The 16,252-nt window shown below is 40.3% G+C and overlaps 1 protein-coding gene across 1 annotated transcript in view; it reads right to left on the reverse strand.

Annotated features, from left to right (window-relative positions):
- Positions 1 to 16,252, reverse strand: part of BRWD3 (bromodomain and WD repeat domain containing 3) — a 62,498-nt gene that overhangs the window by 32,454 nt on the left and 13,792 nt on the right. The window contains exons 7-12 of the mRNA XM_064462842.1: positions 10,722 to 10,882; positions 8,670 to 8,891; positions 7,067 to 7,167; positions 6,276 to 6,346; positions 5,032 to 5,132; positions 3,200 to 3,240 (exon numbers count right to left, since the gene is read on the reverse strand). Of these exons, the coding sequence (XP_064318912.1) occupies positions 3,200 to 3,240; positions 5,032 to 5,132; positions 6,276 to 6,346; positions 7,067 to 7,167; positions 8,670 to 8,891; positions 10,722 to 10,882 (697 nt within the window). The remainder of the gene's footprint in view (positions 1 to 3,199; positions 3,241 to 5,031; positions 5,133 to 6,275; positions 6,347 to 7,066; positions 7,168 to 8,669; positions 8,892 to 10,721; positions 10,883 to 16,252) is intronic.

A 16,252-nucleotide genomic window follows, 5' to 3' on the forward strand; every position in this document is an offset into this window, starting at 1 on the left:
GAAACTGCATGCCAGGAGTCTAGCATAAATTGTAATACATTAATTTAGGGAGAGGGTGAAGACAGGGAAGGGAAATACCCACGTTGAACACAAGTAGGTAGCCCTGCCTGGGAAGCTGAACATGATTATTTTCATTTTTAAGCTCCTCGTTTAAAAAACTCAAGCATCCAGCAAATGCATTTAACTACACCATAACGCTTTGGCTATCGGTGTCACACGAATCATTTTTGTTGAGAAATTTGAAAAAAGCTCCTCAAGTACTACATTTTACAGGATGGCCACCACCTTTGAAAGTGTATTCCACTTATATGCAAAATTGCAGGTAAAAAGGCAGGCCTATGCTATTTTATGTTAATACGTGATTCTTTCATCTTTTCAGTTTCCCTGATCTGAATTTTTTCATCATGATGAAAACGTGTTTTAAAATGCTTGTGACAAGTTTATTTTATCTTTATTTTTATTTGTTTATATTAAAATAAAGAGGAAGCTATCACTTTTCCATTAAAAGCATCACTATCGCACATAATTTTCAGTGACTATGTCACCCAATACCCACAGCGAGAGCTGTGCTCTCACACCCTTTGGAAGGAACTGTTAGTACCATTATACCAGTACATTCCCACGTAATTTCGTGTGACAAAGACCTCGGAGTACAGGTGCAGTTCCACTGGCAAAGCTACAGTTTTGCTCGGAAGGCTCCTGCTCGCACGCGTCCCTTAAACCTCCTGCCAAGCGAAATAAGAAATGCAAGCAAAAGCTGGCCTACAAGCATTTACATTAAGACGATCACTAATCAAAGCTTGTCACGCCACTCTCCAGCACAGCTGTACCGCAGCAGTTTGACACGCAGACGTGCCTACAGGCACCTTTATACATTTTATCATGAGCCTCCTGACTTTAATTCTTACGTAAGTGACAGCATCCTGACTTAGCAGAGTTTTAAAAACTGAAAGCTCTGCAGGTTGGAACGGTTCACTTCATAAATTTTAAAACCACTGTTATAATCTAAACTGATTAGCTGGAAATTCATACATCTGCCCAGAAATTCACATATTTGCCAGGTATGTCGTCAGAGATAAGTAAATTATTAAAAATAATAAAGCAGACCAATGAAATTATTATCAAGACCCAAAGGTCTTAAGACTGTGCCTCTGTAACTGGTTCTGGGCAGGCGGCAGCAGCCAAGGACTGCGAGTTCAGAGCACGCGACGTGCATAGAGTAACTGTCCCATACACGTGGTTCCAGCAACTGGTCCAGTACTGCAGCTCATCACTAGCCACATAAACACAGACTCACAGTGTCTTCACTCCAGGAAGAGTTAAGATTAGCCCATTTAACATCCCACTTGGTGACGTTAAGCTATCCAGACGTACTGGTGACTAAAGATAGCGGGTTGCAAGGAGACACAACCACAATATGGTAGGGCACTACTGAAGTATTACATAAAACATCCACACCCTTGTGAAAAGCCTAACAATTGTAATGAGAAGAACATGTGTAAAGGAAGGTTTTAATCTCAGGTGCAGACAAACTGAGCGGGGGAATTTTATCTACCAAGTAGACTGGATCCAAATCTGGGATGCGGGGATCAACTGCACCTTTCCATCCCATTCAAGAGTTGTTTTTTGCTTATTGCCCCTTGGAAATACATCAGGTGGTTTTTTTTTTGTTTTGTTTTGTTTTTTTTAATTCAGTGTGCCCAGATAGGGACCGGCAGAAGAAATCATTCACCAAGGAATTGAATGAGGCAGACAGTAAAGGCTGGATGGCCTTAAGTTTCAGCAACACATCAGCAATGTCATATTATTTGGAAAATGGTTTCAAATTATGCTAATCATTGGCTGCTTTTTGGTCCCCAGCTGGTATAAATGATACAGGTAACATATACGAGAGAAGGAAATTTTAACAAAACCCAAATACATACATAATCTATCAACACTACTATCAGCTTCAACATGATTCTCATACAGATCATAAATAAGAGCACAGTGAAGTAATGAAAAAAAAAAAGATAAAAGGTATATCTACAGTCCCTTGTTTTCATTATGCATGATACTCCTCATCTAGATGCCATTATTCCCTTGATTTCCATCCATTTCAGTTCTGACAACACTCAAGTCTTATTTCCCCTTCCACGTTTATCTTCTTTTCATAGGCGACTGCACTGCGTTTGTACATCGTTACGGTCAGTGCGGACAGCGCTGCTCTGACGCCAGTCTAAGAGCACACCTCTTCAGAAGTCAGCGTGTCACATTCCCGTACAACTTAATACAGAGAGTACAGAGCAAAAGCAGTTGATAAAGAAGTAAAGTGGCCTCCTCATCTGTGGCCCAGTACAGAAACAAGGGAAATAGAACCTCCTTTGAATGCAACAGCTACCGAAAGCGCTACTGTCGCTGGTAGCCTGGCCATCAGCTCTGGCTACGGCTGGCAAACAGACGGGTGGTACAGCCACCACGCTACCCCTTTGCTTCCTGCACCCCAGAAAAAAGGAAGCCCAGAAGACACTAACTCAAACAAGAGCCACACAGATAAATAAATACGTATATCTGCTTATTTTTCAGCTTGCTCTAACAGGACAGAAATGATAAATCCAACAAGCTTTTATATTTTCCTCCCCCCAACCTGATATTCTAGATTTAAAAAAAAAAGACAGACAAGTAATTGGGAAACCAAATCCCTGATCCCACTATAAACAATGAATACACTCAGATGTTATTGCCATGTTGCCAGGTAATAGCACCTTGCAAGAGAGGCTCCTTTAATGAAGATCAGACCACAGCTCCTCGCAGACCTACTTGTCTGACCATCTGCGTATGTGTAACAGTTCTAACTTTCGCTTAGAACTACATTTATCATAATGCCTTTACTCCAGAAGTAACCTACTACAGGACACAAGGCTACCTGAGAAGTAAGACACTCTTACACTGAAACGATACAAAATATAGTTTACAATTTGCTATTTTAGAAAATAGAAAGCAAAAGCATAGTTACAGAACGCTTTCGTTGTTAGAGCAGAGGAACACAAGTCCAAGCTCGTGGACATGACACACATCTTGCAACATACTTTAAATAATTTATCTCAGATTAATCAGAGCCCATGTGCAGTCTTTCTGTTGCACCAAATTTTCTCCGAAATGTTATTTGGAAAATTAAATACCATACTTCTCATGTCACCAAGCCAGGACAGCCACTCACCTGTCACCATTGTTACAGAACTGGACTGCAACCACTTTGTCCTAAATAGGAAGGAGGGAAAAAAAAAACAGTAGTAAGTGCTTTGTAGGCTGAAACACTCATCCAAAAAGATCTTAATGATGAGCTTCTATTTGGCAAATTGCATCTTCCCATACAGCTCCTACAACATACTATCTTACAAATTCAAAAACAGAAAAGTCGTATTTGAAGTTAAAACTTCCCCAGGCATATTGTGTCAAGCATTCAAATGGAAAACTTCAGAGAGGCGATGGTTTCGTGTGGCTCCAGAAGTAGCTCAGAGACAGATTCGATTTCCGACTCAGTCCTCCTGACACTCGGACGTTCAGGAGGAAGAGGCTGCAGCCCTGCTCTTGCCTGAGCACAGAATTCCTGCACAGTGCCACAGGACCATACACACCCCGGGGTAAGCTCTGCCTGGGGAACTCTGTACCTTTGAGATTCTGCAGAATTAGCAGGGATAAGGAACCCCAGGAGCTCACAAGGCCTAGCAGGAACAGCACTCAACGGATGGAGAGAGCATGATTTAACCAAATAAACGATCACAGCACGTTGCCATTTTTAGACCTAACATTAAAGTGCATCAAAATATTTCATTTAAAAAATTGGCTTTATTTCCACTTTTAAACTGTTGAGAAACTAATATTATGTTTTAGACGTGGTTTTGCCTTTTTTACTTTGCTAAATTCTTGTGTTGGCTACACACACTTGCTATCTTTACTCCCACTGACGTCTCTAGCTCCTGATAACCGAGTGTCCAATTCGGGATTGTTTTCGGAGTGGGCTGACAGCAGCCTGTGCTATTAAGAGCAGACTTTCAAAAATTAAAGGAATTACAGTTTGTTCCAAACCTGAACTGCTGAATGTAGAAAACATTTTTTTTTAATGCGCAAAATACTTGTTGGATTTGTTGACTTGAAGCTCCGAGACTTAAATGTGAGACCCGTGACTCCCACTGAAGTTCAGTGAATCAATTTAGACGTCAGCCTTAATCCATAAAATATTGTTAAGGTGGGCAGCTGGGCTATTAAAGTTCAAAGACAAATGCTCCAAACCCCTCACAAGTGACAGCCCTATCAGGGTTGCTGTAAGCTGGCCTTTCTGATATATTGCTTACCGTGCACATAATAAATAATGCAATCATCACCTGCTCTCCGTAACAACTAAGAAATGAAGAAAGATTTGGTACTATTTTAGTGACACTTCTTTACGGGGTTTCATTAAAACTGAGACATTCAGCAGCTTTAATAAAAGCTATCAAGACTCAAGCTTCAAAACTAACATTGAAAGTCGTCGTACAGATACCTAAAATAGTTTGAGTTTTTACAAGAACCCTGCTGCATTACCTGAGGAAGGATGCTTTTAAGCTTGCTTTATTTTCTAAATGAAATTACCACCACGATCCAAAAGTTTGACTCACACTCTGAAGCCAGAATTACTTTGGTTTTTCTTGTTACGTGCATTTGTGGTGTCAACTCAAGTGAAATATTCAACAGTAAATTTAATAGGAAAAATAATCACACCGTGCATGAAAACTGCTTTAATTCCTCATTCCAACACAGACTTTCTCCAAGAATATGGGAAAACCATCTAGCCCCTCAGTTTCCTGGGGGAAATGAAATACACAGAGCACATTTTGCACACACCTCCTGCCTCAGAGGAATTTAAAAATAAACATACCACCAATTTTCAGTGTTGAGAGCCAACTCAGCTCTAAAAACAGAAAACAAGACAAATAGCATGTACAAAATCAAAGTTCCTGAAATAAGGTAAAATAGGGAAAAAAAGGATTTGCTTTCTGATTCAGCTCTTACCGTGTGAGATTCTAACTCGGCCATTTTCTCCGGAGATTCCGAGCCCAAATAATAAATTCTGATCACGTGGTCAGTACTGCCTGTTGCAATGAACATGCCACCTAAGACAGACAGTTTTCTGTGAGAAGAAAAGCCATCCAAGGAACAACTAATTTTAATTACTGCTTTATTGCCAAAGCAGCAAACTGCAGCTTTGAACAGAAAATTTCAGTGCAACCAAAACCTATGTCCCGAACAAAGCTGTTGACTCTGACAACTTCTGTTATGATCTGTATTTTCTCAGGCCGTATCAGCTTTAGGGTAACTATGAGCTCTACAATATTTTCCAGCGGCAAACCTTCCTGACCAAAGGAAGAGAATATTGCAAGTTACAACATTCATCCAACAAACTATTCTGCTTTCCCTCAGAAATCACCACAGCGCTCTCCATCAGCCTGTGCGGAAAATTACACGGGGAATAGTTTCACGTTCTCACAGGTAAATATAAAATAAAATATTTAAGCGCATCTTCGATATCTATTTGAAGCATATCAGAGAAATTGTTGCTGAATTGGGAGTCAGTAATTAAGCTATTTTCTTGTCACATTTGTTCTATTTACAATATTGCACAAAAAGGGCGCTTCTGTGCCATTTACTGCATTGAAGTGGTTTTAGTAATTTCAGGATTTTTGGTTTTAAAAAAGGAATGTGCAAGGCTCACACGGCTCTAGAATAGCTCTGAATATCAGGGAGCAAAAATTAATGAGAAATTACATAATTTTGCTTGTAAAAATCAGTATTTTTGAGAATTCAAAGGTGCAAAGGATGTCAGTTAAGCTGATATTTTCAGACACATTGAACTGATCCTCCTAGAACTTAGCCAAATTTGGAAGATTAACAAGAGCGTAACCTCTGAACTGAGGCCACCCGTCTGCCAGATTTCAAGAACTTTCCACTCAAAAATGTTACAAGATAAAAACCTTAAAAGGATGTTACAAAGAAGAAGCTCTAATGTGCAGAACAGACTGAAAGCACAGTATTCCTTCGAAGTGGTCAAGACATTTTAGCTTAAATTATATTTAAAAAAAAAGAAAAAGTAGCTCGTAGCAGACACTTAGCATGGAATATTTCAAATAATCACAATTTGACAGTGCTGTAATTAACTGAAAAAGAGTTTAATACCATTTAAAAAGAAGTAACAGTCTTGTCACCAAAGGAATTATAGTTCACAAAATACCTTCAGCAACCTTACAGCGCATACGTACCGGAACTGAAAGACGAACAAGATATCTGGACACCGGGCCTGGATCTCTCTGCAAATTTTACAGGGCGATCCCTACATGCAACAACACAACATTTTTGCTTTTTATTACTTTATTCCAATGCCATTCCCCAAGAATAGCGCACTGCAGCTCAGCAGGTTAAGGTCAATACAGTCATCCTAAATGTCTTTATTTCAGAATTCTCTCCTAAGTTTGCTAGAACTTTTTCATTTTAGTAATTTTCTCCCTTAGTTTGGTAAGAAAACCATCATTTTCTAAATTGAAAAGACTCTTCAACTTATTTTACTCACCAGTTCAAATCTACTTAAAACAGAGCCTGGCAAACCATTAGTCTAATAGCATTTACTCTCTATTAAATACAGGTTCGATACCATCTACTTATGTGTAGATGGCTTAATCATCTTATTAAAAGCAAAAAAACTCTTCTGCCTGTACATTTTGGACAAGGATTTAGTCTTAAAAATAAAAGCTGAAAGTTCTTCCACAACACTGGCTTGCAAAGCACAAAACCCAGCAATAATAGCCCTGATCTCTGCCTCCCCCCGGGCTGTAATGCCGTAGACTCCCCAACACACCTAAGAACGCGCTCCCTGCCCCACACACTGGTATAGCACTCATGCACAGCGTGTCTGCGGGAGAACATATCCCGGGAAACCTGCTCATTGAGAAAGAACACACCCTTGTTTAATTATCCCAGCATTCCTCTCCACACTACAACTCAAAATAAATTTGTCCTTTATTTAAGATAATTATAATTATCTAAACCAGCTTACTTAAATTTCATGGTGTTAGCATGCCACTGCCAGAAACAGATTGTTCCGTCAGCACCAGTAGAAGTGAGGTATCGTGTTGTTCCTTTCCTTGCTGGAGAGAACTAAAAATAAAGTTGTGACAGTTAAACCAGCTAATTTCTTTCTCCCCTTACTTACTGGAAACTCGCAAATGGACGTTGACAAGAATCTCTTTCACGAACACATTAGCTTTCTCCCCGGGAGTACAGAGAGCAGTATCGGGGATAAGCACAGAATCTGAACTTCCATAAAAATAAAGCTGAGTAATGGAAAATACCTACATTTTGGCTAGCAAGTCTTTGTTTCTACCACACAAAAGTTAGTAAGTTGGAGATATGAAACAAGCCTAGACCATTCTAACGGGGCAACAAGATGAGCAAATACTTCTTTCTAGGATAGAACTGGATCAAGCATGGTAACAAAGACAGGAGTCTCTCACTTTAATTTCTGCAGCAATACCTTTAATCCTCTGGCTACCTGGTAATTTGATAAAGGAATCGAGCACTGCTTCCTCACAAAGCCATGACTGATTAATTTCTAAATTACCAGAGTTTTACAGAAAGCTGAGGAATGTATGTGAATAAAATAATATACTAAACAAAAACAAGGTTGTAAAATATGTTTCCAAAACAATCACCTTAAAGCAGGTAACTCACAACGTAGTTGAACTCAGACAGAATTGGAAGCATAGGCAAGAGGGGAGAAACGAGACTCCAGGGACTGCTGGCATGATGGAGAAGACGGTGATGAATCAAAGGCAGCAAGCCTCCAGAAGAGAGGGATTCTGAGCCAAACATCCCCACTCGTTCTCCCCTCTATGTGCGTAACCTGCCAAATCGCAGGGATTGTCTTTTTTATCCTGGAATTGTGTTTTGTTGGAGGTTTCTGCCTGGCTGTTGTGGCTTTTTTAAAGCTAATAAACTGCAAACTACTAGCCATTATTGACCGTGGCACCACTAGAGAACTGAGTGCTGGCAGTTTAGTGATTTTTTTTCCCCCACTCTGCTATTGCTCAATGGGCACTTGCCACCAACTGAAACTGCCTGGGCACAAGCGCAGACTCTCTGCGAACCCTGATCTGCGCTGCACTGCGGCTGCTGCAGCGTCTAGGTACACTACAACATCCAGATCAGCTTCTTACGGTACAGGCTAAGATAATGAGCAAATAAGACATGTGGAATAATGATTTTTAGCTGACAGTGTTCCTCTGAAAAATAAACGTCCTCTACGAACAAACAACTGTGGGGTCAGTCGCTGTGCAAGGACTGCCACCAAAGATTCCAGCCATGTCTCCCTGGCTCAGCTAGTTGATTTGATGCTCTCGGTGATCATGCACTTTTCTAGACCTAAGGTAGAAGCAATGGGACCACAGAGTTACAGGCAGCTGGGAGAAGCAGGATCGTCCCCTCAGGCAGCATTGGCCACCACGCAGGAGTGAGTTTGCCAGGAAACACCACCCTCAAATTGGGGCAAATCTACACTGCCAAACAGAGATTAAAAGGTAAGTTTTATCCCTGATTGCTAACCCACATCTCTTATTACCATTTTAACTCAAGGGTTTAGGACAAAAAAGGTCATTCCTTACCTGTATGGAAGTAATGGAAGCCGAATGGCCCTGCAGTACTGCGACTGGGGCACAGGTTCGAAGACACCATACTCGGACGACTTTATCGCAACTGCCTGCAGCAAGCAGGGTGTTCTCGTAGTTAACGGCCATGTCTGAAATTTCAGCCGAGTGTCCTCGCAACGTTGAGAGCAGGCGCCCATCATCTGTAGCCCAGATTTTGACCAAACAATCATCTGACCCCTAATGCCACACAAAAATTTCCAAAGATTATATAAAAGAATATGTGTTATGGGTACATAACACACAGGTACGCTGCAGAGGAACAAGGATCGAAAACACCACCGTGCCGTGATCCTGCCGGAAGAGCAACTTGGCAGCATTCCACAGGGACACAACTACCTGAGTCTGGGAATCATCTTGTGGGGTCAGGGATTTAGATATTTATAAAACAGAAGCCACCATCATATGTTTCATACTAAGATACGACCACTGCTGCTAACACAACTCCTCTCAGTACAGTTCTGTAATGGTTTATGTAAATTTAACAAGATAAAAATGTTTCATTACATACTACCAAAAGATATATTTACCTGTGTGAGCCAGATCAAGCCAGTAGTAAAATCAAAGTGATTGAAGCCTTAATCTCTAAGGAAAGAGAGCACTTAAGCATCTGAGGGACCTTAGAGTTTGTGCCACGCTGCTAGAGCTGTAAGGCAGCTGAACCATGAGTTCAGTTTTTGCAACAGAATAAAGTTGGACCACTCAAAGAGAGAAACGGTGCAACATCATGTGCAACTGAAATACTACGTCAGTGAGGTTTCAGTTCAGGACAGGGCACAATTCAAAAGCATATCCAATGTGGATCGCTGCAGAATACTTTTACCTACTTTAGCCCCTACATAATTTCATACTCAATCCCAATATTGCCAAGAATTTTTAGACCGTTCACATATGTCAATAATACACTGAACAATATGAAAAAATGTGAATACTGAACAATATGGTAAAAACGAACAATACTAACACTAGTGGCTAGGATTGCCACTATATATTTAGAAACATAACAATGAAACTAACTACAGTACCAACATCATTTGACTTTAAATTTTATTAACAGCAGGTATATTTGAAGACAAATAACTTTCAGCTCTTCATATAAGTGCAGATGAGAAAGATTTCTTTATCATGTAAATAAAAATGGAACGGCCCTCATATGACCCAGAATAACTATCCTAACATCATCTCTATTTGACCAATTCCTAATGAGTGAAGCTAGCAAGAACACAAAGACAACAACTGGCCTGCCAGGTAATCTGTTTCTAAACACCTATTGATAAGGGACAAGGGCAAAGACAAGACATTAACAGTTAAAAGATGCATTATTCACTTGACAGATCTGTTAATTTTTAAATATGCACAACAAAAAGCAAGGGCACTATCATAGAAATGGAGAAAAAACTTAGAATAATATTCATATATTCACTGACACACTACAAATTCTAGAAAGATAATTTAGTAGAGGAGTAAACTGCAGATGAAGTAACGAGGTCTTCTATTTATCATCAGGTTTTACTGAAATGTAAGGAAAGGACTGCCAGCATTTCCAAGGTTACCAGAAGGTAAAATGTAGGTTTTTTTTAAAAAAAAAGTGTTAAGATTTAACCCAGCAAGCAGCGTGCAAATTAATTCCAAATCCCAGAAGACTGCAGGTGCCATCCAGTAAGAAAGATGATAAATAAAGAAAAACGAGCACGTGTTTCAAGTGAGAGTTGCGAGCTCTGTACCAGAACAACCCTGATGTACGGTTCTCCATGGAGAAGCAAAGAGCTGACTAAGTTTCAGTCCACCAGAGCCGTGAGCAATTTTAAAATACCAAGTTAACTGAAAAGTGAAAATTAGCATAGAACGAGATCAGTTTTCCACACATTTTAAGATTTTTGTTTCTTTCTTTTTCTGGAAGCTGTGTCTCTGTATCAGTCAGTAACTAAGAGGCTGTTGAGGGACTCAAGAAAGAAAGAAATCAAAGCAAGCAAACCAATCTTCCAAGAAAAGTACAATTTTTAAACTTACCGTAAAAATTCGTCTCCCACTGCGATCAAAGGCTATACAATAAACAGATGACAGATGTCCCAAGATCCTCTTATGCATCTTCATGTGTTGGTAGGTGGATGTTGGGAACAAGTGGCTGAATCGTCCACATCCAGTTAATTGCCTGGCAGAAATTATATTTACTGGAATAGAAAAACAAAACAAGAAGAAAACTAAGACAGTCATTTTGCCCAGAACTGAAAGTAAATAAATATTAAATCAAATATAACATTTGGTAACAACTTTATTATTATAATCCATAAATCTGAACCTCTTCTGCCTTATCAGAACATTCAGTTCTTATACAGTCTTGTATAAGAACTTTCTTTATACAGTCTTGTATAAAGAAAGCCCGCTCCCAATGAAGCCTTTCAAGCCCTACCACATCACACACTGCACCTGCTTTCCTAACAAAAATTAAAGCAGAATAAGAAGTTCCCACCACACTAGAAGTTAGTCCAATGTTCACTTCATGAAGAGGCAACAGATACATTTATTCTATATGGATTTGGAAAACTTAGTATTAGTAACATATAATTTCCTTAAAGCAATTACAACAAATTTATTTTTAGAGTATAATAATAGTTTATTTTAAGGGCTCTTTTGGTGATTCTTTGGAATGGGTTCCAGATCATATGTGGGAATCAACGGTCTTCCACATGCTCCTCACAACACCGCGCTCTTATAAGCAGTGGCGGCAGCAGCAGCAGCATTGCATTTCTATGGCAATGTCATTGAAGAATAAGAAATGTGTGGCACTGAGCCCCAGTCAAAAGAATGGCAGGCACAAGAAAAAACTGCAAAAATAATGAATTATTCCATATTGCTAAACCTACGAGTCTTTACAAGAACAGCCCGAAATCTAAATGCACAAAAGTATCACGTAGAAGAGCCCGGTTAGCAGTTTCACTGCGATAATTATAAATCTTTCCACTAGACAAGAAAAGAGGTACGTGCCTTTGCCGGGACACACCGCCAAATGAAGATCGTTATGGCTGTAGAATACAGAAAGATCCTAATTCTAATCTTTGATTTGATGCATAATTTGAAATCATTTGGGGTATTTAATTTTACCTATCCTAACATATACCACTTGAACTTCCCATTTTAAAGTTGTGAGACTTTTTTTCAATGGCACTTAAAGATCTGACATTGCTACATTGGTGGGTTTTGTTGAGTTCTTGCAATAGCAGGCTCCCTTATCAAGAAACCCCTTATCTTGTTTACTGCACACTGAAGTAGGCAGGGCTCCACAGGAGCGGCATGAAGCTCCTCAGTGCCTTTCAAAACCTTAGTTTAAAAGTAGGGTGAACAATTTGACCCGTTTTCCTAATTGTATCATCATATCATTGCGTACCCACACAGAAAAGATTATGGAATATATTAAAAAAAAAAATCTACAAAGTCAAGACACATCATTTCAAAGGGCTACTAACCTGTAACACACTTCTGTACGTTTATAACATTGAAGTATTTATACACAAGCGGAGAGATAAATGGGCAAGTAAAGAAATTGTTTCCAGATTTACAGAAAGTATTTTTGTTCCTCAGTTTTATGCTCGGAAATTTGGACTATTTTTAATCACTCAATGCAATTGAATCGCTACATCCTAGGTAAAAAAAGTTTCACAAAAGGTGTAGATGTTTGCAGAAGTCATCAGGCTCCCAGCGTGACCTCATCTTCAGTTAATATTTGTTTTTTGTGTAAAAACACATATTCAACAATACTAAAAAAGCAAAACAGAGTAAACCAAATGAATTTACTACCTACTTACTATTTAGCTGATACCTGATGTTATATGGGAACTACTAAATGGAAACTGTCTCCCCTAGCAAAGTAAAAATGAAATCTTTAACCCTTTTCCCCACCTCTTACAGGAGGGCACAGAGATCCTGTAGCGACAAATGCTATACAAAGGTACCGTCCGTTTTGCCTGAACGTTTTTGTTTTTACTATTTAAGTATGACAGCTTAAAAGCTAAGTTCTTAAAAATATTACACCTCCCTTTCCCCCACACTGCGGACACTGTTATGCCAACACAGAGATGTAGTCATTTAGCAATATGGTAATTCGGCTGTGCCTTTCAGTGCTTAAATCATTTACATACATAATAACAGCGTATCTGCCTTTAAACAATTTCAAACGCCTTTGAACATTTCTTTTAACCACACAAAGAACTGTGTGAATCAAAAAGGTATACTAGCATTTCAGAAATATTCCCAATAATTACAATATTTTCTGTGTACTACAGTGTTCCCATGCCATCCTTCTGAAAATTTACAACTGCTGTTTGTTGTAAATCACATGAAGGAAACACTGCGAGGTATGATGAAGAGCGAGGCACCTAACTCACCCAACCTTTCATTTGGCACTGGGCACCTAGCTTTTCCAGTCGATTCCCAGACTTGTAATCAGTTCAGCTTCAGAGGATGTGAAAGTAATTTCACTTTTTTCTGTGTCTCCTTCCCTATTTGCACAATGGGGACAGGACTCCTCAATCTCCCAAGGATAATTAAAAAATAAAAAGCACTGCTTATGGAATCCTTCACTCATGAGTTTCAGAGAAATGCAGAACTGCAGTTGTGCCGTAAGGAGCACCGACTTTATCAAATCAACAGCGTCTTTGAACAAAAAGTGGCCAAGTATTCAATGTATCTGATCCTCACTATAAAAATCCTCAGGGTATATCAGAACTGTACACCACACACAAAAAGCTGTGACTGAGGTCTTTGTCTTCCCACACCTTATAAACTACCACTGCCTTCAAAGGAACTGCAAAGTAAAACACACACACCCCATGAAACAGAATAAACATCCCCAGTCCCAGTTCTCATATTTTTTGGTAGAAGATTAATACACAATATCTAAATAGGGAATTACCCACACGTGACAGAAAGCCCCGTGAAATTTGCTTTCTTCAGTACAATGAAGGTATTGTTCTCATAAAGCCCTGATTCCCACACAGGGAATTAGCAACATCGTAGCCCTAAACACTTTTAGCCACCTATCTAATTAGCTGCTGTACTTCACGCCACACTGGGCATAACAGCTGCCAAGTCTACCCCCTCTCTATTTCCTGCCAGGAAAAAAAACTTTCAAAACTGTGTTATGTTATTTCACATAAAAAGTGAGCATATCTAGTCTTCTTGTTAAGAAAAGTTAGTTAGTTTTGTCCACAAAGGGAAAGGCTGCCTTCTCACGTGAAGTTCTTCCCTTCTGGCTGCTGAAATGACTGCTGCCTAGGTGCAGAGGTACTGCCATCGGAGGGGGGGCTTTCTCTCCCTTAGCCTGCGCTGGGAGCAACCTGCTCCGGCCTCAGCACCAGCACAGCCAGCTTCCTGAGCAAAGCCCTGGCTTACAGACCCACACTCATGCCTCCTCAGACTGCAACCTGTAGTACTAACCGAGGGCGACATGGGGTAAAATGCATGCGTTTTTCTGCTGGTTTATCACTGTCCTTGAAGGTCACGCCTTCAGGAAAATTTCAGTCCTTAACTGCAAGTACGGGCACAGCTGCAGGGGCAGAGGGGAGTCACATATGCTGTACAACAGTAATTCTTAAATCACATTCCATTCTGCTAGAGATAACAGCGCAGATGTAAAAACCCTTGCAAGAATGCTCACCTAGGAAGGATAAAACCAAAACCCTGCAACAATAACCCATCAGTGAAAACCAGATTTAAAAAATAATCATCGGACACCACAAACTTCAAAGTTAAGTCACAACTTCAGAAGGAATTAAATCGTTTCAGCGTGGACAAAGTCACCTAACTGCAGCAGTTTTCAAACTGCTTGAGCTCTTCCTCCCCCTACAAAGCCCGTGCCTCGCTCCTATTTTTTGCAAGCAAAACCAGAAAACAGCATCTGGTTTAAAAATAGTCTCTCTAGTACGAAGGGTGATGACTTCACATCATACTATTTTACCTTTTGAAATCAGCGCTGTAACTTTGTAATGAGGACAAAATTTTACAAAGCCAGGGCATGGGGTGAGTAAGCTGTGACCTCAGCGTAGGGCCTGAGCAGGCATGAAGATTGGGTACCGCTCGCAGCGTGCAGAAGAAACGCAAGTCTGGATTTCGTAAGAACACTGGGAAATACACACAGTTGGCTCACACATGCGAAGTACCTGCTCAGAGAGTGGATGCGTGGCCACAAAGACAGCTAGACTCGGTAAAAGCACCAAAAGAACAAAGTGTTCCAGCCTTGGTAGCTGCTGACCTCATGGAACACCTTTACAGCAGAGAAACATCATTGATTTTTTGACCTCAGCAGAGCTGCTAATTGGCAGACCAAAGGTAGCCGCATCACCTTGACTCTGAATTTCCATATAGCCGAACTGTTTGTACATTGGGCCCATGTTGTGAACTTTCTGGTTCCAAATTTCATGTTATTTTTCACTAACAACAGTTACCCACATCAAGATTTTCATACTCGGGACAAAACAGCTCTAGTAATCAACTACAGAGGGAAAACAATCCTCTAATCTGCTTTGGGTTGCCTAAAAAAAAAAAGTCTCAGACAAAATTGAAGCAGTGTTCAAAAGTGGGTTTATCATATGTGAATAAATCCCTTTGCTGAGGTACTGTGTGACAATCTTTCAGTTTTCTGACTGGAAGAGCACAAAGGAAGTCCTAAACATACCACTACCACAAAACCTGCAAAAAAAAAAAACCTGTCTAAAAGACCACCCTCACCGTATTCACTGTGTTATCCTATCAGCAGCAGAAAGCTAAGACAGCATTTTCCTTCCCACTCCCCCCCCGCAGCAGATCTCCACAGACCTTCAAGACTCAACACAGAAACAAGACGTTCCTGAAAACAACTTCCAGAGATCAGCACTTTCTCAGAGACTCCCCCAGCCAGAAGATTCCCGGCTCTGCACAAACACGCTGGGAAATGGCAACACTGATTTCTTGCTCCGGTTCCACTGGGCACGACCTTGTATGCTGGAGTACAGATCACAAGGTCCCATCCCAACCCCATCCAGACAGAAAGGCAAACCACCGGAGCTACCGCCTCCGCCAGCTGGGAGGGCGACCACGAGCTTTCCCGTTCTTGCAGCAGAAAAGCCACATTTATGGCAGCAAGCTTAAATCTTTATCACTGGGAGGGAAACAATGTAAAAATACTTTTGGCTGCTAGTTCTACGCCTTATTTACCTGTCTACACAGGCAATTACACAATCATTTCATCTCACTCATGAACACACATCATTATGGGTGTCTATTACTTCAGCCCAACTACCTCAGCAAGTAATTCCAGAAAACTCAATCTGACTAAGCCAGCACAGTATGGGAATTCACAATTAAAACAAAATATTAAAGGGGCTGGGCATACTACTTCATCTTGGATTTTAAAACAAGACATGCACTGCGGCATGTGTGGCTGTCACTACTCACCAGAAAAATCACCCGTTTTGCACAAATATACACAGAAGTAGTTTTGTGACTTCCGCTTCAGGATTAAGAATGGGGAACGCCAAAACCAAACTCCAGCCTCCTGTACAGCTTAA

The sequence above is a fragment of the Phalacrocorax carbo genome, chromosome 11 (genome assembly GCF_963921805.1).
Source record: "Phalacrocorax carbo chromosome 11, bPhaCar2.1, whole genome shotgun sequence".
NCBI classification, from domain to species: Eukaryota; Metazoa; Chordata; class Aves; order Suliformes; family Phalacrocoracidae; genus Phalacrocorax; species Phalacrocorax carbo.